The sequence below is a fragment of the Diadema antillarum genome, unplaced genomic scaffold (genome assembly GCF_040938485.1).
Source record: "Diadema antillarum isolate AM-2024a unplaced genomic scaffold, OU_Dant_1.0 seq00000675_RagTag, whole genome shotgun sequence".
In the NCBI taxonomy this organism is placed as follows: Eukaryota; Metazoa; Echinodermata; class Echinoidea; order Diadematoida; family Diadematidae; genus Diadema; species Diadema antillarum.
The window spans coordinates 1,396,471-1,420,643 of record NW_027271581.1 but is presented as its reverse complement, the minus strand read 5'-3'; the positions used below and the strand labels follow the sequence as shown (position 1 = coordinate 1,420,643).

Genomic DNA, 24,173 nt, shown 5'->3' with positions numbered 1-24,173 from the left:
ACAAGGGGGTAAACAATAAATCTAGCAGGCTTTAATTTCTAAAAGGTATCTTTCATAGACTTCCATTGCAATTTTAGTAGTTTCCTATAAACTTGTGGGAATCCCATCAGAGGGAATCAGTACAAAATCAGAAGTAATTTTTTTTTTTCATCAGAAAAGGGCTACATCAACCGTCTAATACATGGCGTCCTCGGTGTTTTTTTTTTTTATTATTTTTTAATCTGTGTGTTGGTAGAATGTATCTTATTTTTTAAATCTTTGATGGACCTCTTGAAAGTTGTACCTCTCACCATTGACGTATTTATCTATTGTCATGCGCGGAAACATGGCATCAAAATCATTGTTCGACACTAATTGATTGTTATTTTGCATTGATGAATGGAAGATTGGTTCAAATATATTGAACTGAATTGAATTAAATACTATTCTTTCTGCGCGCAACGAGAAATTACAATTTTGTTCTTTCATTTTTTTTTTCGTTATTGGCATGCGACCATAAGCATTAATCAATTAATTATCTCCAACTCTCACCCTTATACAGCATGGACCCTATCACCCTGCAGACTTCCAAGACACAAACATAAACATAAACACAAATAAATTTGAAATTTGAAACTTTCAGGCTATCAGTAAAGCACTAATGTCGAAGCCCTGTTTGAGAGTAAAATAATGTAAGATAACTGGAATGGCAATATCGAATCCAAGTACTACAGACCCAATTATAACAAAACAAAACACAAAACATATATGCAGAACGGAGTATAGGGGCCTATTGAATATTAGCTCCTGAGCCACTGGCAAAGCATATATAGCGCCAAATTGAAAAAAACAAAACAAAAAAAAACAAAAAAAAAACTTCGTGACAACTCGAAGCAGAAACCAAAAAGAACTGTAAACAAAAACAATCAAACAAAAAACAAAGTATGTGGCCTTTCCTATCGTTATATCTGTTCAATCGAACGTATACGATGTACCAAAAACTCATCTATACGGTGCACTTTTCAACCAGATTCATCAGTATTGCCTTTTTGCTGTTTTCGAGGTTCAGACGATGGTGCCATTCAGCTTCGCCTGGCAGAAGTTATTATCTATATTTTATTTTGATAATGGAAGAAAAAATTGCACAAAACTATAGGCAAAGGCAGTGTGACGTAATGACTTATATAGACCGCAAAATTTCCACATTTTTTTTTTGATTTTTCAATCGTAATGGAGCTTGATATTGTCTTTACCTTGATTTTCATTGTGAGAATTAAAATTCAGATTCTTTTATCAGTACATCTTTATCAATTATAAGTATTAAAGGGATCGTACAGTTTTGGTTGAGACCTAATTTCAGGTTTCTAACATTTTTTGGTGAGATAATGAGAAACCTCCTATGAAATATGAAAGAGCATGTAATTCTATGAGGAATTCAACGTTTATTTGATGAAAATTGGTTTTGAAATAGCTGAGATATCCAAAAAAGAGCGATTCTAATAAAGTGTGGGACCCACACTTTACTACGATCGTTTTGTTTCACCTTGTTTTTGGATGTTTCATTCATTCCACACCCAATTTTCATCAAATAAACTTTGAATTCCTCTTAAAATGGTATGCCGCTCTGTACTATATTATAAGTGTTTTCTTGGTATCTCGCAAAAAGTTAAAAGTCCAATTCTCATCTCCACCAATACTGTACTATCCCTTTAATCTATCTATCTTTTAGTCTCTCAGTCATCCTACTTGTTCGCAATCTGCCTGTCGCATTATTTCCTCCTTGGACGCGGTTTTATCCCTTTCGGGAGCGGAACGGGGATGCAGCCTACATGGCGTTCTGTGAGTACAGCTCCACAAGGCGCCTGTAATAAGAGTCTAATCGAGATCGATTAGACAATTATGTCTTCAACGATTCATTTTTATATGATCGATTTCATGTAACACGTCACACACGTGCACAAATTTCCGTCGCATCGCCAACTGCTGAAGACCCAGCTTTCTTCATTAAAAATGCCGCCTTTAGCTCAACCAAAGCCCAAAGTGGAGGATGTTGCAGTAGGCATAAAAGCAATTCTGTTGGGCCCACCTGGAGCCGGTAAAGGTACACAGGTAAGAAAGAAAATGTAACTAAAACATACATGCAGCGTCACTGCACTTTCTTCTTGCACGGACCAATGGACAAGTGTCCTTGTGTGGTCCTACGTACTACAATTGATGTTAGTGGAATGGATAGATAACTCCACCTGTAACCGTTAGGGCCCCTAATCGAATCAAGTGGCTTAAATTATATTACCTTGTACTCACTAAAGGCTAATGCGTAAATGGGCCACATTTCAAACGCCTATTTAGGTACTTTCATACCTACATTGTCATCGACGTTTCAAATTTCACGGAACTAAAATGCCTCTAAATGCCCCTAGAGTAAAATATCCCGTTTGCGGCAGTTTAAGCATTGTTAAGGGTTTTTCCAATGCAAACAAATCAGGCAAATTATTTTCAACCATTTCATATATCATAGACAAGATTATTCATTAACTCAATTGTTTTCGTAAAAGAAATTAACCATTGACCAACGCAGTTTTCATGATTTACCAGGGCAAAACCCGGCACAATTTTCGCCGATAAGGGCAATATGCGACGTAGTATTTCTGCTTGCGGCACGATGTACAATCCCTATGCAATACGCGCGTGCTCCGCGATCTTTAGCTGAAACGCCTTCACATGTCTCGCGAACATTGCGTAAGCGCCAATTCCCATTGCGAAAGCACGTGAAAATAGCGTGCGCACATGCATTGGCCGCAAACAAGATCGCAATTCTGGCGGTGTTGTTGATGTCTTTCTCGTGTTTTTCCCATTTTTTTTCGATGGTAACATCCACTTTCCGAAAAAAATGGCGGCCCACATCGGCTCGCGAAAGTTCTATTTTACGTGAGGATGTGTTTTCAAAATCCATGAACATCGAGAAAACGACAAAAAATCCAGTTTCTTGGACCATTGTTTCTTAACTGTTATGTTAAGAAGTACCGAAAATTTCATTTTGGATGCGATATGTTGTCATTTCGGTGAGAAAATTTCACTTTCGTCTGAGATTGTGCCCATTTTATCGGTTGGTTGTTGTTGATTGCTAGTGTGTTAGTATATGTGTAGTGTGCATGTAACAGTGCAGTGCTGTATTTAGCGGTATATTACCATGTATGTTGTACCTGCCGCGAACGGCTGCACGGCCGCTTACTGACGCAGTTACTCTAGACCTATTGTAAATTTAGTTCTAAATCCTAAGCCAACGCGTAAGTGAGGAGCCAGGAGGCAACAAGGCCAGAACTGTCAGAAGGCATAATATTAAGAACACTAACACTATAAGTAACACTCTGACACTCACTTAGGCAAATATTGGTAGAACAGTAAGTCATAGAGCCTAGACTATCTCAGTCCGGGAAACCCGCTCATGAGGACCGCCCCCGCGTACGAGGATGGTCCCTCCTCATGAGGACCTCCCCCGCCTCATGAGGCCCCCCGGGGAACGCCTCATGAGGCCCCCCATTCACTTCTTATTCATCTCACATCTGACGTATAAATTGTCGCAACTTTGCACGGTGATTTTTTGTTACACACACATGTCCACTATCCATGATGAAAAGAAGAAAAAATCCTGTCTGTTTTTTTTTCAAAAATCGAGTTTTAATCAACCGATGCAGAGCGCCCATCAAAACACGGGCACCAGCGCGTTCGCACAATGCAAGACTGCCGCACCTAGCGGCCTGATCCGACTAAATATTTTCGATGCTTTTTTCTGCGGCTCTCACCTCTCCGCGCACGAATCAGCCTCGTGAAGCTGAAGTCTGACATCTTTTTACACAAATTCGTAACGAGAAAAATTAAATCAGTACTAACCTGATCTTGTCCATATATTCCAAATTACTATTCCACACTGATAGAGTAGGTGGGTAGATGACATACTCCAGTTTGTTAGCAAAATAATCACTTTGTAGGTATGACGAGTTCACTTTCTTCGTCAATTCCGCCCACGATTCCGCCGCCCGCTTACCGTTTGGGCGCTTTCTCTGGAATCATCCCGCGACGCGACGTACGTCGCATCACATCACGCATCCAACACATACCAGTCTGGTATGTGCTGGATGCGTGATGTGATGCGACGTACGTCGCGTCGCGGGATGATTCCAGAAAAAGCGCCCAAACGGCGGAATCGTGGACGGTAAGTGAACTCGTCATACCTACAAAGTGATTATTTTGCTAACAAACTGGGGTATGTCATCTACCCACCTACTCTATCAGTGTGGAATAGTAATTTGGAATATATGGACAAGATCAGGTTAGTACTGATTTAATTTTTCTCGTTACGAATTTGTGTAAAAAGATGTCAGACTTCAGCTTCACGAGGCTGATTCGTGCGCGGAGAGGTGATAGCCGCAGAAAAAAGCATCGAAAATATTTAGTCGGATCAGGCCGCTAGGTGCGGCAGTCTTGCATTGTGCGAACGCGCTGGCGCCCGTGTTTTGATGGGCGCTCTGCATCGGTTGATTAAAACTCGATTTTTGAAAAAAAAAACAGACAGGATTTTTTCTTCTTTTCATCATGGATAGTGGACATGTGTGTGTAACAAAAAATCACCGTGCAAAGTTGCGACAATTTATACGTCAGATGTGAGATGAATAAGAAGTGAATGGGGGGCCTCATGAGGCGGGGGGAGGTCCTCATGAGGAGGGACCATCCTCGTACGCGGGGGCGGTCCTCATGAGCGGGTTTCCCGGACTGATCTAAAGCCATTTTAGTGATTGGTCTGTATAGGCTCATTCAATAGAAATCAAAAAATGTTCTACAGCTGTACGTTCTTCAAAAGAACTCTCATTGCAAAGTGAAAAACCACAAAATCATACCTTGTGCATTGGAACTTCAAAAATATGATTTTAATCAGTAAAAACTGACCCCGAAATTTCATTACAGTATGCAAGAAATTACGTGTTGATTTTTTTACCACAAACTACTGCCGATATCGCGCGATAGCTGTGATCGAACCTTGTGCGTGTCCTTATATTTAAATGTGCGCTCTGAAATCAACGTTGTCTGCTACGTCACCGCTCAGCGCCTGCTCGTGACGGGTGCGCGTCCACGGCATCAGGGAGTCCCGTTTCGCACAAGGCATCGCCTGAAGTACCGGCTGGCAGACTATACTATACTGTACTCGTTTATTTGCAGGGTGCGTATGTCAAAGTCAACAAATCGCTCATTACCGATATGCGTGCATGTGTCAACGGCTACCCACGGAGGTGAAAGGAATTTCTGAATAACTAACGTTAGACTAAGTTAGGTTTTTTATTTTGGTGGAATTCAACAAATTTAAATTAATGACGATGAAAAGGAGGCAAGTTTGTTGCATGGCATTTGTATGTTCTTATGCAAACTTCAACCTACGTTGTGTGTACAACTCCTACAGACGCACGCATGCGCAAGGGTTTGTTCCTGCGCGCGCGGAGAAAATGCAGCCACACGCAAACTTTGACTCGAGATCGACTGAAAATTGTCTTGCAGTGCCCTACTTCCAGCTGCCACACACCCGTTGTGCTGGCTAGCGCAGCTTAGGTTGTGCATTGAAGAAATCGAACATTACCTAGTGTAAACTTTCCAAAAATGTCAAACAAAATAATGAAGTTTACATTTAATATAGGTAAATAGACAAACAAAGACGAAACTTAACGAACTTTCGCTGCAAATTTGGTATGATACGTCACGAATCATCGCAATTTACGCTGAAATTCCGGCTTTCCGAAGGCAACTGTCACCTTCGCTGGTAAGTGAAAATCCTGTATTTTCGATACGTACCGAAAAATGCCTGTTCACACAAAGTGAAAACAATATCCTTCCACTTTTCCATTGACACATGCACTAAAAATTCGCAGCGATAGCACAACGATCATCCCGCACACAACACGTATGCCTATGGGGATACAGTGACGCACAGCGCACATTGAATTTCAGTGCATATACGCGGCAGTGGCAGCTACAACAACTGTACCTGTAGGGCCACTAGCGGTGCCTAGTCTGTATTTTGTCATAAATTTTGGGGCTGGGAATATGTTCCGCGGCATGGAGACTGTCTGGCTTCATGGAATTCCCTTTATGAGGAGAGCCATAAAAGTAAAAAAAAAAATGATAAGAAACTCCTCCGGACAGACAGATTTTTCTGTAATGTTAGAAGCCTAGTTCTACACTACTGTACTTAGAGCCTTAGGTCTATACGACATGTAAATTTAAGTCACAAGATATAGGTCAATGTGTAATAACTTATTTCCAATCACTCACATAAAATTTAAATTTGAACCAAATTGACACCGATCGGTCAGCGGGAAGCAGGTAATCGATGCTGACTTTCATGTCGTCTCTTATCTCTCAAAGAAGTTTATTCTTTGCCAGACGTCACAGTATGTGCGATCAGTCTGTCCCATTCAAAATCGATTTGAAGTTGGCCATCTAACAAAAGTCTAGTATCATGCAATATTTCTTTAATTTCAAGACGTCACTACAAAGAGCAATTTAATTGGGACTCCATGCCATGCGCGCCAGAGCTAAAAATGAAAATCTATGTAGGAAATTTACATTAAAGATTCTGCAATATTTAGATTTTGGCAAGTTGAAAGAAATCGTTGGGAAAATGCTTGTGTCTGTCTGTCTGTCTGTCCATCCATCTCTGTCTGTGTCTGGTTGTGTGTGCGCTGTAGGATCTCTCATATTTAACCCGTTCCTCCCGCAATTCTCTGAGAGCCTTCAATGCCCCAAAACGAGATTCTTTTTTGCACGTTGACAGAGACATGACAGGTTCGTAGTACATCTGTGCAATTTAGCAGTCAAGGGGTACATGTATCCCCTTTCCACATTCAACTATTGAAAGGTACATACATGTGCCATTGAACAATGAAAATATTGATCGGGTGTAAGAGCTTGTGCTGTTGGACTCACAAACTCTTTTGTTCTACATGAAGTAGGCACCTTAATGGGGTCAGCAAAGGTGATATCTACAATGTAGTGCAGTTCTGATTGCTATGTAGGCCCTACATCTTCTTACAAGTTTTATAGCAAAATAAGCCCACACTACATTGGGAAAGAGAGAAGTAATACTTCAATACATACAGTATGCAATTTTCATACAGAAAGAACGAAGAACACTGATATTGATAGAAGCAATTCTAATCTTTCTATCAAAGTCATTTTTCTGGGCCCAGCATTTTAACCCCTTGAGGACGGACTGATATTGCTACAACATGCATTTCCCATAGACACCTGCCCGTGTACATACTCGGGACTCATCCTCAACAGGTTAACACAAACATTCAGTTTAGGCCACCAATGCAGGCACATTTGTCTACATTTTGGGAACCTGGTATACCAGGTTCCTGTGTAGGCGTACGTGTACCAGTCATGTACAACATCGTACATCAGTTGATGCCACAGAAACACTAGGAATGGGTTATGGTCCCGTAAATTATTTTTGCACCAATTTTCAGCTCCAAGTTGAATTTACAATTGACAGAGAGTCATGTCTTGTAGTGTTAGACGGCTAACTTCAGTTTCAGATTGTGCATGCAGCGTGTGCTGGGATCATTTGTGAATCTTGAGATGAGTCAAAACCCTGTTTGTGAATATTTATAGGGCCTAGTACTTTTGTTTTCAGCTATTTTAACCCATTGCACTTTGCAAGGATGAATCCCGAGTATACTCGGGCAGGTGTCTGTGGGAAATGCATGTTGTAGCAAAATCAGTCTGTCCTCGGCAGCCTAATTCTGCTAGTGCTATCTGCTGTACATGCCTGTACCAGTGTCTACTTCTAGTGGACAACTGCTAGAAGCATTGACAACTACATGTATGCTCAGCCTCTGTGTGGTTGAAGACCAGGATCCAAAATGTCTGCTTGACACAAATCTAGTGTTTAGTGAGCTGTGGCAAAGGGTGGATGGTGCACAGACCTGTAAGAACTTTTTGGTGCAATATCTTTGAGTCTGTGTGCACATTACGGTACATGTAGGTCACACTTTAATACTGTATTAAAGTGACAAGCAATCCAAAAAGTCTTCTACTTGTGGGTGTACAGTAGTTCGTACTGAGCTAATAAATGATTACCGTTATAATAAGAGCAAAATACTGTAGGTACAGTATGAATGATGTAAACCCTATCTACATAGACAACATGTGGAAAGTCAAACCTACCCTGGTGGCCAACTGCAAATGTATGCAGCCACTGAACGCCCCAGTTTGTATGTGTGTGATACACACAAATGTCGAAGAAACCGTCTGTAGCATCCACCCCTGATAGTGTCTCTTTTCATCTCCCTTGTGGTTGGTTGCAATATCTACAGACAAGACTGACTTTAAAGTCGGACGATCGTCATCCCTAATGGTACGTAAACTCCCGAACGAACGAAGTTTGTGCATGCAATTGCGCAATGCCAGGACTCGGTGCTATATCCATAAACATGTCGGACAATGCTGCCACTGAGACACGTGTGTGTGTGTGCGTGTGTGTGTACGCATCATACACAAACATTGTGACCGTGAGCTGCGGTGATTGGAGGAGAGAGGCCAGAAGACGCGTGGCTCTTTTGGCCTCTCTTCATGCGCATGCGCACTGAGAGTGTGCGTCCATTCGGAAGCTCTCGTTGCTCGCTCGGACAGCCATTTTGGGTCAGGAGATTTGTAGCACAGAACTCTTGTAGTCTAGAGTGTTGTTCGCTGACCCATTGAGCCAGCGCTATTCTCATTCGGGGTCACTACCTTTGATGCAGAATGGGGGAGGCAGCGTGTTGCGTTCGTCTCCGTGCCTAATAAACCACTCGCCACGATTGTAAGGCTTTAAATATTGCTTGGAGCTGGTGAGGAACACTGTGCAGAGGACTACGTGTAAATGTGCAATGTATGCAATTTTGCACTTAACTTCAATTCCAGTTTGTTTGTGCAATATAATGATGTTCAGTGAATCAAGAATACCTACCCAAACTTGTGAATATTATGTTCTCGTTGTAGCATTTCAATGATTTTTCAGTACCCCTTTTCATCTAGATGTACACGTAATATACAATGTACAGTACATGTCCAATAACAAGAGCATATTGATCAACTCGTGAGAGGCAGTCTTTCTGTTTGAACTTGGTGCAAGTTTTGTGATACCACTGCATTAATCATCATTATTGTTAAAATTATTTGTATGCAACTTGATTGAATGAATGCTATTAAAAGTATACATAGAAAACCTGTAGACATCCACAGCTTAAAAACAGAAATGCCACAAGAATGCAAGGATGTCAACAAGCTTGTCCTCAGTCTCAGTAGTGACGATTTAATCAAAGAAAGCAGTGCATCCTTCATAGAATATAAACAAGATGCAGTCTGCATGTAGACCCAATGTAAACCTTCTCATGTACAAATGGGGGAGCAATGACAGATGAAGACATCAAATGTCTATGAAGTTTGTGTATCTTCTTGTGCAGTGCATAAACTGCATGAGAGATTTTTTTTTTTTACTGCTTATCATACAGGCTGACAAAATACTTAACCCATATTGGACATTAATGTACAGTGCACATAGGTGAAGTCTTAAAAGGGATGGTATACTTTTGGTTGAGTGTGTAGTGATTCAGATTTTAGCTTTTTTAGTGTGAGATAATTAGAAACCACTTACATGAAATATTAATACGCATACAGTTCTAAGGGGAATTAAAGTTTATGTGATGAAAATTAGTTTTGAAATGGCTGATGTAATATTCTAGTACAAAGAAAAAAGTGATCCTAATAAAAGTTGGGTCTTACCTTTTATTAGAACCACTTTGTTTTACTTTGTTTTTGGATATCTCAGCCATTTCAAAACTGATTTTCATCAAATAAACTTTGAATTCCTCTAGGAATTGTATGGTCTTTTAAATATATCATACATTGTGGTTTCTCATTATCTTGCTAAAAAGTTAAAACCTGAATAATCATCTGAACCAAAACCATACCATCCCTCAAAGATCGTTAGTATTATTATCTGCAATTTGCCGCTGTGTTCTTCAATTTCTGCATGAAGGCAGGCAGTGACACAACATAGTAGATGATAGTCTTGTGCTTTATGAGATTATGGTGCTGTGTACACAAGATTTGGCAGATACAGATCAAAGTCTGCAAATTTGTCTTATCAAGAATCCATTCAGGGCATGAACTAACATGTCTAAGAACTAAAACAGAGGGAAAATACTGCAGAAGGCAGAGGCAGAGGGAGTTGTAAGAAGAGAGGAAGAAAAACAAGGTGAATAAAGAAGGAGAAAAATGAAGAGACAAAAGATAAAAGAGGAGAAAACAGCTTAGATGGTAAAGTTCGCATTATAGACTAAACTGAAAGTAGTGATTCCAAATTTTAAGAGAGAAATACAAGAAAGAGAGAGAGAGAAAGAAAGCGAGATGGAAAAGCAATCTAAAATAGCGCTGGGTCATGGTTATTGCCAAAGCTGAAGTTCTTTTTTTTTTTTTTTTAAACCTTTCTGCTTGTAAACTGTAGAGGGAGCAAGTTCACTTTCAGTCAGTCCCATCAAGCACAAGCCCACACAGGTTTAATATGCTATCCATGCACTCCCAGGGCTGCTTACACTGCCTAATGATTATTGCTGCACAGACACAATAGAACTTTGTACATGTTTTATAATGTGAAACATTTGATAACCTTTTAGTCCAATGTATCTTGTCTTTCTCAATGTTCTTGCTCCAGTTTTAACTAATAGTCTATACAGGACAAGTTTAACCATGTGTGCTGTGTTGTACATGCGTTGTAATTGTTATGTATTGTAAGAGGTGTACACCACCTCTTGGCAGTCTTACAGGAGAGTGAATAAAGATAACACATGGAATTGTTGGATGCAATGTGAAAATCATAATTAGCTATGATTACAAACTGTAGTTTGAGAGTGATAAAAGCTCGATACTGTTTGGCTACAAAAGAAACCCAACAGTGCTACACGTATAGTTACATGTACGGTGTATGTACTTGCAGTATATTGTATCCCCTTGCTTGACCTTGCAATATATTTCTATGACTTTGAGTAATGAGAAGCATAGGCCTACTTATAAAAAATTATTCAAAAATGTGAAGGTTTAATGTCAGTCTGTTGACTATTGCAATACAGGTTACAGATTAGAAAGTGTGTAGGCCTATATTTTATCCAAATTATATTATTAATATATTTCAATTAATGTTCTTTGTTTGTTTGTTTCTTTTTTCTTTGCTTGTTTTTGAGGGAAGGAGAAATCTGTGACTAAAATTGACCCTGCTTAGTTTTGATATGATGCACATTTGATGAGACTTGATGGGTCTTGCAACTACTGTGTACATTGTAAAATATATGATGCAACAATGCTTCAAATACATTGTAGACTTGTATCAATTCATAATCAGTGTACAGTACTCTCTTATTGACAGTGGCATCATTTTATCATGTGGTCTCAAGAGAGACATTGCAAATGAGGCAGAATCTATTATCAACTTCCTAACCTGTCAATTCCTGAGTGATAACCTTGTAGTCTGGGTGTGCTGCAATAGAAGCTTATTCTGCACTGTAAAATGATGCCACATTGAATTCATTGTTTTACTACTAAAAAGACAAAAAAAAATAATCCTGTAGTCTAATGTGGGCCAGACCAGCATCATGTGCATACGTACATAACATGTCCCTGAACAAAAAGCACAGTGAGCATGGCACATGTCTATTTATACCAGGTAATTGCATTATGTAGGCAATTCATAATACAGAGTATTATGGGTACCGGTATCAAAGGTTACATGTTCTTGAATGCACCAGTGTGTACACAGCTTGTGTGTGTGCAGAGTGTGTGTACAAATGTGTTAGCAAGATGCTTCAAAGGAGAAATCTCCCAAAGGGCGTGGCTGAGTGGCATCCTGGCATTAGCTGCTGGCCCCACCCCACCCCCAGCGGTGAGGATGCAGGTCATCTACATACGTACATTTGTATACAGACTGCTGCTGTGATCGTCAGCCGTTACTGCCTGTGTTAATGCTGGGGTCTTTGCTGAGTATAAATGCTGCTCGGCTGTGCATGCAGTGCAAGGAGCTTTCCCCAGGGTTTGGAATGTAGGCTGTAGGCTGCTACGGTCTGGTCCACTCTTTAATGTGTGTGTGATTGTGTGTGTTTAGCGGTGTACCTGGTACCGGTTATCATCCTGTGATTTCTGTGGCTCAGTGGACAGGACAGATTCCAGTGCTCCATAAAGGGAGGGAAAGTGAATGGATTTTATCATTGTGACTTGACGTGTCTACGTAATACAATTCTTCTCCAGTGGTGGAATTATATGTATGTTTGTATTGGAATTCCTGCTTGCGCTGTCTCAGCTCTGTTTACAGTTTGACTCACTGCACGCTTGAAATTTGTTCTGCCTATGGGAAGGGTTTATGAATCGTACTGTGGATTGCCTTCACGCTGTCAATGTGCTATGTGATATGATATATTATCGAGGTCACTGTTTGCAAATGGTGTAGGCTTATAAAATGTATTAGGCCTACAAATTGTATGCCACCTCTCTCATCCGGATGACTGTTGACATGGGTTTGCACTTTATTTTAGTGTGAAGCAGTATTGTCAGGACTTGTGTTGTTGGCGTGCATCAATTTCAGATTCATTTCTTGCTGGTATATTGTTTCGTCTTGTGGAGACAAATTGGTTGATTTTTAAGTGGGATGAATTTGTTCTCCTGCGCGCCATCTTTTTCTGAAATAGTTCTTGTGCTCTTGTATTATATACGTAGCAATTTTAATTTGTTTTTGACATTTATGCTGTGAATTAATTTTTACAGTGTGATTTGTAAAGTATTGACCATATAGGGTCCAAATGCAAATTTGCAGCTTCTCAGCCATTGGAAATATGTAGATGCAACAACTATCACAGTTCTGATACAGTAGTATTCTGTAGAGGATGAAAATTATTTGCAGGACTTTACATGTGGCCAACATATATTTTATCCTCCTGAATACTGCCAGTACAAATGTGTACTCTTGATTGTACATTGTATGTACATTGTAGGCCTAATAGTTCTCTGAGGCTTTACAAATTGTATGTGGCTGTTGCAAGGCTGTTGCAATCAAAATTGCCAGGCACCGAAGCTTTGGTGTGAGCATGTTTTTAATAATAGAAAACATCATCAACTATAAAATGTAAGATTACATTTTGTAGTACACTGTAGTTGAGGTTCATGGATTTCTTCTTCTGTCATATGAGGCAATATAACAGGGTTGGTGAGGGGTTATACATCTATAGACATCTCAATACAGTCGGTTGATATTGCATATTAAAGCAGTAGCTATGTTTTGTGTAGGATACAATTCATAATGCAGATTTGCCAGAAGCTGAATGTTGCATTTTACTTCCAGTCAGAGATACAGACTTGTAATCGCATTATTGCAACATTTGTAGACTTTTTTTACGAAGGAACTGAGGCACAGATGTACTGGCTTAGCAGGAGTCTCTGTAGCAGCACAGTTACAAGTTGAAGCAGGGAGGTGTTTTTTTTTTTCACACCTCACTGGTATAATAAGATTACAAATGTGTGTAATTCTACTCATTCCCCTCTCCTGCATTGGTAAAGCATTTCCTCATTTTATTGTTTTGCCTGTCAGCTACAATCCTGTACCTCAGGAATGCAGTTTGCTCATAGCCGTTGAACATGACCTCTAGTAGTTGTATGCATTGAAAACTGTACAGTTATCCCCGCTTCTTCTTACCAGGATTATTAGCAGAGTTGAGAAATGTATATGGGTGGGTATTTTCTGCATGGATGATCCCTTGATAGCAGAGCTTACAATGTGGGTTAAAAAAAGAAAGTAGCTCACCCAGGCTGGGATAACAAAATAAAAGGAGAGAAAGATGGATATCAGTTTGGATACTAGTATGTAGGCCTATAAAGCGCTCCGGACTGGTTTATGCGAATCCTACAACAGTATGGATGCTTGAAAATCAAAACAAAATACTGCAAAATCTGTGTTCTGTATTATTCTCTCAGTATTCCAGTAAATCAAATGAGCCCTGTTAAAACCTGATTTACATTGGTCTGCAACAATGACAGCCCTACAATAAGCTCAAGGAAGTACGCCAGAGATTTGAAAGTCTGATACCACCTGTGTGGAGCTGTCATTGCATAAGTAGTACTGGAACGGGATGTTTTGTATTTCCTTTGTACACAACAGTAGCAAAGTCCAAATACAAGAAAAGACATACTGTCCAATTACACTCTCAAATGTCATGTATTTGAAGTAGGATCGGAGACCTGTGTGTTTGGTGTGAAAATATGTGCTGGTTAGTGTCATTACTATTGATGAATTACGGGTGAATATATTAGATCTTATATTGCTCTACTTAGAGTGTGATATTATGTTAATAGCGTATAATTCATGGTGTTATGCAAAATTACAATGTTACTTTCCAGCGCAACACCAGTCAATATTACTGTGTACTATATGTAAACATTGCCGTATCCTACAACAGCTCTTCCTATACAAAGTAACTAATTCCCAAGAAGGTTATCGTGCTTCCTACTGATAGGCCTACAGTTTGTACCAAGTCCTGCTCTTCCAAACCAAGAAGTTGTGTCTGATTTAACTCCTTGTCCAAATCTTGGCCTGGCATACAACATTATACTGTGTGACATGAAACCCAATGGGTACAGTTCAAGCTTACGGTGTCTACTCTGTCTGTACATAGGACAAGTTGAATAATAGCGACCTGCCCTTAATTAAAAATCAATGACAGTACACTGCACTGTAAGCATAGTGTTTCAACTGACTCCCAGAAATTTTACCATTTCTACCAGCACATTTTGATACAACTTGTTTTAGTACATGTGTATTAAATCATGCATGCATTGACAAGTGTACAATTATACATTGTTTGGTTTTAGAGCTTCAAGTTGGTTCCATGCATGCAGAAAATACATGGAACCAAAGCCCAAATATGAATGTGCATCTAGTGAAAGCAGCGATATTTGTAATTTAATACATCAGTATAAGTTTGTGGAAAATTGGACAATCAATTCAAAAGTTATGAATATTTAAACTTTTGGTGCCAACATTGCTGGATAATAAGGCAAGTACTAAGTACTCTCAATTGTCAATCAGACAGCTTGTGATCAATATGAATTTACAATGTGTCCATGGTTTGTGCTGTACATGATGTACAATGGTGTACACATGTTGTATGTTTCGGTTTAATACCAAGTGAACTATCAAAATCAGTCACTTGCGTACAATGTAGGAGGCCTGTCAATGAACTACAAATGTGTAAGCAGGGTCAATTTGTGTCACAGATTTTGTCTTGCCTCAAAAAAACAGCAACAAACAAACAAAACAAAACAAAACAAAACAACAACAACAACAACAATGCAACTTTGTCTAAAGTTTCATCACTTGAGACTATAAGATCCAAATTTCAGTGCTGATATCATCTGTGTGTACGCTCTACACATACATGTAGTACAGTGAACATGATACGATGCTCAGTGGACACCTTTTCTACTTTCAATGTACATTGTACAATTCACATTGTACTGTCAGCCAAAGACTGATGAAAATGTTTCTCCTCTGCTGGGCCCCCATATACTACAGGTACATTAATTATGCCTGTAATGCTGGCATGCTGTGTATTTTGAGGATGCTGAGATAACACGAGGTACAGTAGCACACCACTGTTGACATTGTAATTGCCTGAGCACTGTAAACTGTTTAATGATGTTCAATAGCCCACCAAAATGGGGGGAAAATAGTGAAAAAAACAAAAACAACATATAGTACGGACGCAGACACATTGTACATCACGCAAGAATACCTTTTTTTTTTTTCTTTTTATATTTTAAAGAAAAGAACAGCAGTTACATGTATGTTCATCATTACTACAATTTTATTCCACATGTATATCAGCAAAGCAATAGATCTACCATCTTGTGAATGACTGTGAACTGCCCATAGTGTTAGTACCATTAGGTAGTTATGGATACCTCCAAATCACTGACTTGGTCATGATTGTGACTGTCATCTAGATCTTTGTGGCATTTTGCATCATTTTGATTTGCTTGGACTGTGTATGGTAATATCAATTATTTAGACGATTGATGCAGTTGTGAGGGTTATTTCTTTTTCGTATGGTTTCATATCCTCCAGGTTTCCAAACAAAACCAACCAAAAACCTCAAAACAAAACAAAAAAACACACACAGGAAAACAAATTCTGTTATATCTTGAGGGTGCCAGGACCTCCGATTTTAATAACTCTTTCTGACCAGTAGGCCTTACCTCACTGCAAATGTGCCTAAGAGACCAGAAGTGGTAATGGCAAATCGGGACCACCAAATTCCCCTTGCTAAAAGCAACACCTCATTGTAAACAAGCTTGTCATATAAACAAGGTTTACCCATACATGTACACTGTATGTCCTTTGCATACTCTCTTATTTCAAGAAATGTTGCTGTTTTGATTTGCATCAGTTGTGCAGAATTCTGTCAGGATACCACAGTACGCAAAATACCACTACACCTGGATTGAAGAAGGAATATACTGTAGTTTGATCATTCTTGTTCGTATCATTCTGATCATAACTAGTGCATTCATACTTATGGGTTTAACCCATATATGCCCATGGTTCTGAAATCTCCATCCACTTTCTACAAGACACACAGAAATCCCAGAGACAATTACCTACCCATTGTAAACCATCCAGTCCTTGAATCATTTTGCAGGTGCCTAAACTAAGATACTGGTCATGAATGTGATTCTGCCAGAGTTTTGATAGTTTGTCCACAGTTTAAATGCTTTTTAATAGAGGTTTGAAACCTTCCCAATTTCCTTCCTCTTCTAGATCTTTCCGCTGCCCTGCCTAGGAAGGAAATGATGTTTTTGTTTGACTCAATGATGACCTCAAGAGGTGCATGACCTGATGGTCCATAACTCTCAGCGTAGTTTATATTTTGTGGTTTGGTGTGTATTCAGATTCATCCATGATGTGTAAGTCGAGTGTACAGCTGGTTTCAACTGCATTTTGCGGCCACTTTGAATTGCTAATAATACAACTGGAATAACAACTGAGGAATATGGGCTTGCCATGAAGAGATTCAAATGAGTGGATGTAAATTTATGACTCCCCCTATCTTCCTGCATATCCAACCCCCCCCCCCCACCAAACACTCCCCAAATCTGATTCCTGCTTTATAAACAGATAAAGCCTGCAGACGGAGTTCACCATTACAATCCAGAAAAGGGAGTTGTGTGAGCTGCATCATCAATTTCAAACTCCAGATGCTCCGTGGAAGCATTGCTCAGTGACTTTATAACATTGTCTCCGCTGATCGTCTGGGAACGACAAAGAAGCTCAGTGATAGTCTCAAGATAATTTGTGACTTGACGTTCTAAAAAATGTCGGCTGCGATCGAGGGTCGGAATCCGGGAGCTGCCCTGCGAGAGGGCGAGGGAGGGCCGGAGCAGCAGGGCGCTGAGCGCCCCAAGTTCTGCATCGTGCTTGTGGGACCCCCTGGAGCAGGGAAAGGAGCTCAGGTAGAAAATGGTTTCTTGCCTGGCAGCAAATTGTTCTCTTTTTTATGTTTTTTTTTTTTTTCATTGTCTTTCTTTTCTTTTTTGTGATAGTTTCATTTAGTTTTTGCATGTGTCTGTTTTTTTGGTGTGTGTATATTCTGTATCCCTCTATCCCAAAGAGGCATTATTGTAAAGAAATTCTTGAATGTTATGTTGCAAATAGATCTTTTGGGGTTCATCCCCTTCCAGCCAGAAAGCTTCAAATGAGTCTTCTAGATGATATGCCAGTGCAATCTGTCACTTTGAACCACTTGTCCAACTCTCACACTATATAGTCACTACCTCCAAATACATCATATTCATACACTTTACAAAGTGTCTTGAACAGAAATTTTCTTCAAATTGTCCTCTTTGGCCAAAGAAGAAAGATAATGTTTGATATTGCCGTGATTATATATTTTTTCTTTGTTCTTCCCTACTGAAAACTTACCAGGTATGTTTATTGTTGTGTTTGTTTCTTTGTTTCTGTTATCTTTTCCTTAATGTTTTGTTTGGATTGAGATATTGTTTATAATGAATGGTGAAAGGTGTAAATTATGAGATCATCCCTTTGAATGTATCTTTGAATCATCTATGAAAGGAAAGAAAATATCAGATAGAACACTGACAAATCTTCCCTGTGAAGTAGCGGGGCTACTGTAGATGTTGTCATTTTTATCCCTCGTGTAGTACAGGTAAACAACCATCTACAATAAATATCTCCAGGGGAAAAAATGATGAAATCATTAATGCAGTGCGTTCAATAGGAAATCCAAACATGCAATTGCTCATTGGAACATCAATAGAAGAATAAATCAAAGCAATCAGCAACTTTGTGAAATTATAAGATTTTAGTTTACACAATTATGAACTGTGTCATGTGCTTTTTGGTTTCAGTTTGATTAACTACCAGACATCATGCATACCAGGGGTGTCACAAAATAGATGGTACACATGATGGTCTTTTGCAAAGTAATTAAACTTTCAACTTTTAATGACAAGCAAGTACACTCTAAACAGCTGTTTCAGCTGCTCAGACTAAGGTGGTATTCTACGGACTGTGCCTAGCTACAATGTAGTATCTCCTTGTTCAGACGTGGATGGGGAAGCTAGTCACATGTACCGCTCATGCAAGCAAGGCAAGGGATGCATTTCTGTGTCTGTTTGGGTGGACCAGCGGGCAGCCCCTGGGAAATATTTATGTCAGCAAAGGATGAAAGGCATTCACATGTAATGTGGAGACTTTCAGTTATCCAGTGATCGCTACTTTCCCTTTGTGTAAAGAGTCTGAATTGTAGACTACCCAATGACTGTTCTAGCAGTAGGAGAGATGAGTGTTTCCATGAAGAGAGCGTGGCGATGGTGTGATGCGGATGGTTTGATGAGGATAGGTTGATTGGGAAAACAGGATGAGATGGGGGCTGTTACAGGTCGCTCACCGGGAGAGACTCGATAGAGCATGTAAGGATGTGTGGTACAATGTATGTGAAGTAGTTCATCTCACAATCTCTCATACTTTGCACTGCCTTAAAGGTCATCATGCCATAGACACCATATATTTTGAGTTTTCATATTAGTGTAAGTACAAGAATCATAGACCCCGTTTACAGTGTGAGGCTCGGCCGCGGCCGAGCCCCCCTTCATTTCAGTGACTGTAAACGCGCAAAAGGCCAAATGCGGGGCCAAAATTGGCCGCGCATTTGGCCACGCTCAGGAAGTGGTCTCAGCCGCGGCCGAGCCCGGCCTTTTCTCAGTGTAAATGCAAACTGGGCCAAATGCGCGGCCAATTTTAGTCTGGCCTCCAAACCCTCTGCCCGTACTATTTCGCTATTCAGGATATTAACCCCCTCAACGTCGAAAACTAGTATAGTTTATGGTGGTTTTGTCCTGCAAAGGATTCTTCCTTTGACAGCAAAGGTCTTTGCCCAAACGGCGACTTCGTCGCCACGGAATCCAGTTGGCAATGGGTCTGAAAATCAGACTATACCAAATTGCGTTTGTTTACAAGCAGAGCACCACTACAACAAAATATTGAAAGGTTTGAATTAAAAGTGCGGCCGAGCCCAGCAGTGTAAACGGACAAAATTGTTGGGCTCGGCCCCGCAATTGAGGCCGGGCTCGGCCCAGCCCCGCACTGTAAACGGGGTCTAAGTACATTGTAATTACGTACACTGTACATGTTTTATGTACAAATGTGTACCATCTGTATGTTGAATGTTAGGAAAAAACTTTGAAACTGTATACATACATAGCAATGTTTGATGTCACACATTGATTGAACAAGATTCAGGGATACAGTTTACAATGAATTTGACATTAAAATGTGCATTTGTAAATTGTATGCTTTCTTCAAAACAATACACATACATGTACAATGTAATCATGTGCTTTTAATATCCTATCCTATCCTACATACATGTACACTGTACGTAAGTTTTAAAAAGATACAAGTTATAATCATGTTCATTGATTTTGATTTAAGATTTGCAGTGCTCAGCATTTGGCGAATTAAACTCATTCTCCAATTTATATGTATTAGTACACAAATGTAGGTATTGCTTGTCCAAACTGGAAGGACTAAAATTCTCCTATGTCATATTGTCTTCTTATTCACTCTACAAATGTACAAATTGTATTCTTCATCCTGTCATGAAACAAATGGTACATGTAGATTGTATTATGCTGATGGGACCTGTAAATGGAGTTTCCTCCATCACAAATTATGCAAAGTGTGGGTATGAATGTAATTTTGTAGGGCTGGATGCTTTTACAGTAATCTGTAATAGTGTACTGTAAAAGTGGATATTTTCGTGCAACTACAATTGTAAGTTTTTGTGCTACAGACCTACAGACATACATGTACAATGTACAATGTGTGATATCCACAGGATGCAATAGATTCTTGCATCATACTTACAGTTTGTACATTTTATTTGGATACATTTGATACGAATGTTGCATCCTCTGTAGATTTCTGCAGCTACTTTTAATACTGGATGCTTGTCTTTTAAAAGTTTTTAAAGAACTCACACACAGGCATATTTAAAACTGATGTTTTGTCCTGGTCGATTTATGATGATGACATGTCTTGGTCTTTTATTTTATTTCATACCAAGCATATATCATGAGGATTAGTATTGCTTCTCATACCAACCATGCCATGACAATAATAACGTCCGGAGTAGGTCCAGTGCTGATGATCGATTCATGATTATTACATTCCTAGCATTGTGCTGTCATCATATTAATATCATCATTACGTAATTATGAGGGTATTATCAAATTAGTTAAATTATCATTTATTTTTTGTTTCTTTCTGTCTTTCTAACCCCAGGCTGCCAGGCTGGTCGATGACTACTGCGTGTGTCACCTGGCGACCGGCGACATGCTGCGTGCCGTCGTCGCGTCCGGCTCCGAGCTGGGCAAGAAGGTGAAGGGGGTCCTGGACAGTGGCAAACTGGTCAGTGACCAGCTGGTCGTTGACATGATCGACAGCAAGCTGGACAGCCCCGAGTGCAAGAATGGTTTCCTGCTGGACGGCTTCCCCAGGACGGTCGTCCAGGCAGAAAAGGTAAAACTTTGCATTGTGGTGCTGGTCAAAACATAGGGAAGCCTCATTTACTGTGAGGTCACTCGGACTGTGATTTTACCTTCCTTTAAGCCAGTACCTCATCGTAAACATTCCTAAAAAGAGACCAGCTACTTGCACTAGTGGAAAATTGCGAATGCTGAATTCACCTTGTCAGAAGTGGTGCCTCATCTAAAGCCAGCTCATTATGATGTGGTTTCTCTGTCATCAAAATCCATCCTGTATTCAGGTTGACTGCCAGGAAATTGTCTGACAAATGGAGTCAACTTTGAAGCAAGGTGTTCTATTTACTGGTTTTGACAGTCCGCTTCAAATTGTTGGAAAGTAGTGATAACTGCAAGTGTAATATTAGTGGTGACTTTCATAGGGCAGAGATTGTACTTTGCCCTATTTCATAACAAAAAAGACAATTTTTTTATAACATCGTGTGCAAATTATCCAGTTGAAGAATTAGGAGGTAATGGCAGCTGTGTCTTATCTAGTTTGCAAAGTGTGTTTGCAACAGTTGGTGGAAGTGTATGAAATGCAAATATTCACAGACTAAAGCGCAATGACTCTACTTAAAATGCAAATTCTTAGGAGGCTGTACTGTAAAGATTGATATTTTTGGGGTGAGTAATTTTTTGTATCATAATGACATTTACCAACTGTATGACACAGTACAAGTTGTACTGTACATGATCCCTCAGCCCAACAGATTCAAACAAATGTTCTTTTTAATTCAAGAAAACAACTGAAAAGCAAGACAAATGCCAGACATAATATAGCTTCTGTAGGAATGATAAACTTTGCCTGAGTAGTTCCATGTGAGTACTCTCATCCCGTGACTGTTTCCCTTCTTTATTAGCTTGACGAGCTGCTCGAAAAGAGGAAGACGAAACTGGACGCCGTCATCGAGTTCGGCATCGACGACTCGCTGCTGGTGGAGCGAATCTGCGGACGCCTCTTCCACAAGCCCAGCGGGAGGTCTTACCACACCAAGTTCAACCCACCCAAGGAACACATGAAGGATGATGTGAGCTTGGTTTTATTTAGTTTTGTTTTTTTTTTCTTTACTGTTCTTTCTGGTAGGCAGTTACGCTGTACTCCCCGGCCTGAAGATCTATCCATATAATTAATCAAAATAACATGTTTGTCAGAAATTGATGTCCAGAGTCGCGAACATCCGTATGTTATGCGGCAGTTTTATTTTTGTGAAGTTAGTGAGTCAGCTGACAACTGATCCTGGGAAATAAAACATTAAGTTATATGTACCTTTATTGCACAGTTACACAACTGATCTAACAGATAACATATACCATACATGGCTTGTTACTACTAGTGGCCTGTTCGGACTATTTTTTAATCGTAGGTGCCTGATCAGGGCACCAAAATGGAAATTTGATGGCCCAACGTAAACTTGTAGTGTTGTAGTGGCCCTGGGCCACTAGGCCATGACTAATGTCAAGCACTGCTTTCTGTTGGTTTGTGAAGTTTAGATGGTAAAAGATTACAAATAACTTTTGACCAGATATATGTCAACAAAGCTATAACTTATTTTGTATCTTCATAAATTGCCCCATCATATTCACACAAATGTTTGGTTCTTTTTAGATTTGCAAATTATGCTACAATATTAATAAGCCTGTGGTATTTGCACTATTAAAGGAATGCTGTTGTTTCTTTGTAAATGCTCGCTATATACGTAATGAATTTTTGAGCATATTTGGGGAAGACAAACAAAAATCATTGTCTGAAAATGCTTCCCAGCTCTTAAGTTTCAAATTTGCTGATGATTCTTTCCAGAAGGCAACTCTTCGTTTATATTCCTGTGTTTCCCTGTCCTTGCATAAGAAATTTATCATTTTTTATCACTGATTTGATTTTGAACTTACTTTAAATAGATAACAGGAGAGCCCCTGGTTCGCCGTGGTGACGACAATGAGGAGACGTTGAAGACACGACTGGAGGCGTACCACCGACAGACCGCGCCCCTCGTGGACTACTATTCCAAGCAGAACCTCCACACCCGCATCGACGCTTCCAAGTCTTTCGACGCCGTCTACGCCAGCGTCCAGGCTGTCTTTAAGAAGGTCCAGAAGGACAGAGTTGTATTCGTCTGATTACTGAGTCATATTTTTTTTCTTTCCCTTTTTTTTTAATTTTTAAATCTGAGTAGTTCAAGCAGAACATATATTTTTGCGACTTAACTCATAGTTGATAAACTTGAACGATCATAAGAGGGCAAGCCCTGTGATTATGTGGGAAACTTTTGTGTGTGTAAAACAAAGGTTCTCCATCTACTGTATACACCATATATTTCACGAATTGCATGCCATTCGCAATTTGTGAATTTAAAAACATGTGCAAAGGTTTGATCCCAGCATGCGTGTGTGACGTGTATGCATTCATTTCCCCGTTCAGGACCGTACCTCCAAGATCGCAAATTTAACCACTCACGAAATTGTCAGGAAGTCCGGATTTGTGAGAAATTAGACTCGTGAAGTGTATGGTGTATACAATAGTGCATCGCACTAAGATATTGTTGAACTCACTGGGATGTTTGTGTCAATAATAAATGGAAATAAGTAGACTCTTGAGAAGGGGAACTATATCATACAGAATGTATGTGGACGACGATTTGGAGGTTAAACGCAATTACAGCATTGTGACTGTGATTGAGTGGTTCAAATTAAGATCTTGAGTGCCGAAAGGGTGTGTGAGCTGATGGATGGAAAATGTTTGGTGATGATAATGCAATGATTCAATAAGCTAAATTATACAAACATGAATATGCCTGTGCAGGGAATCAAATATATCTATATAATTCTGCCTTGGTGTATCAAATCCTCTAGGACTGTCACATCAGTGCTTAGGAATGTAATATTTTAATCATTGTTCATTTTGGGTCACTATTTTTCCATCATTTGATCAGTGATCAAAATAGTCATCTTCACAGCTATTGTTTTCAAAAATATTTAATCTTGTCACGCTCATTTGTTGATTGTTTTGTGATGCTTGGTGGCACGGT

General features: G+C 39.7%; 1 protein-coding gene across 2 annotated transcripts; it reads left to right on the top strand.

The window, feature by feature from the left end:
• Positions 1–1,943: 1,943 nt before the first annotated feature.
• Positions 1,944–23,356, top strand: LOC139737020 (adenylate kinase 2, mitochondrial-like). Of its 2 annotated transcripts, XM_071647698.1 has the most exons (5): positions 12,100–12,120; positions 17,222–17,556; positions 20,909–21,145; positions 22,011–22,178; positions 23,047–23,356. In XM_071647698.1, exons 2-5 carry the CDS (start codon positions 17,419–17,421, stop codon positions 23,263–23,265), a joined length of 762 nt encoding a protein of 253 aa, XP_071503799.1. In that variant the 5' UTR covers positions 12,100–12,120; positions 17,222–17,418; the 3' UTR covers positions 23,266–23,356. The 2 variants fall into 2 exon arrangements, with proteins under 2 accessions (XP_071503800.1, XP_071503799.1); XM_071647699.1 differs by lacking the exons at positions 12,100–12,120; positions 17,222–17,556 and adding an exon at positions 1,944–2,088 and having other exon boundaries at positions 23,047–23,347.
• Positions 23,357–24,173: the final 817 nt, after the last annotated feature.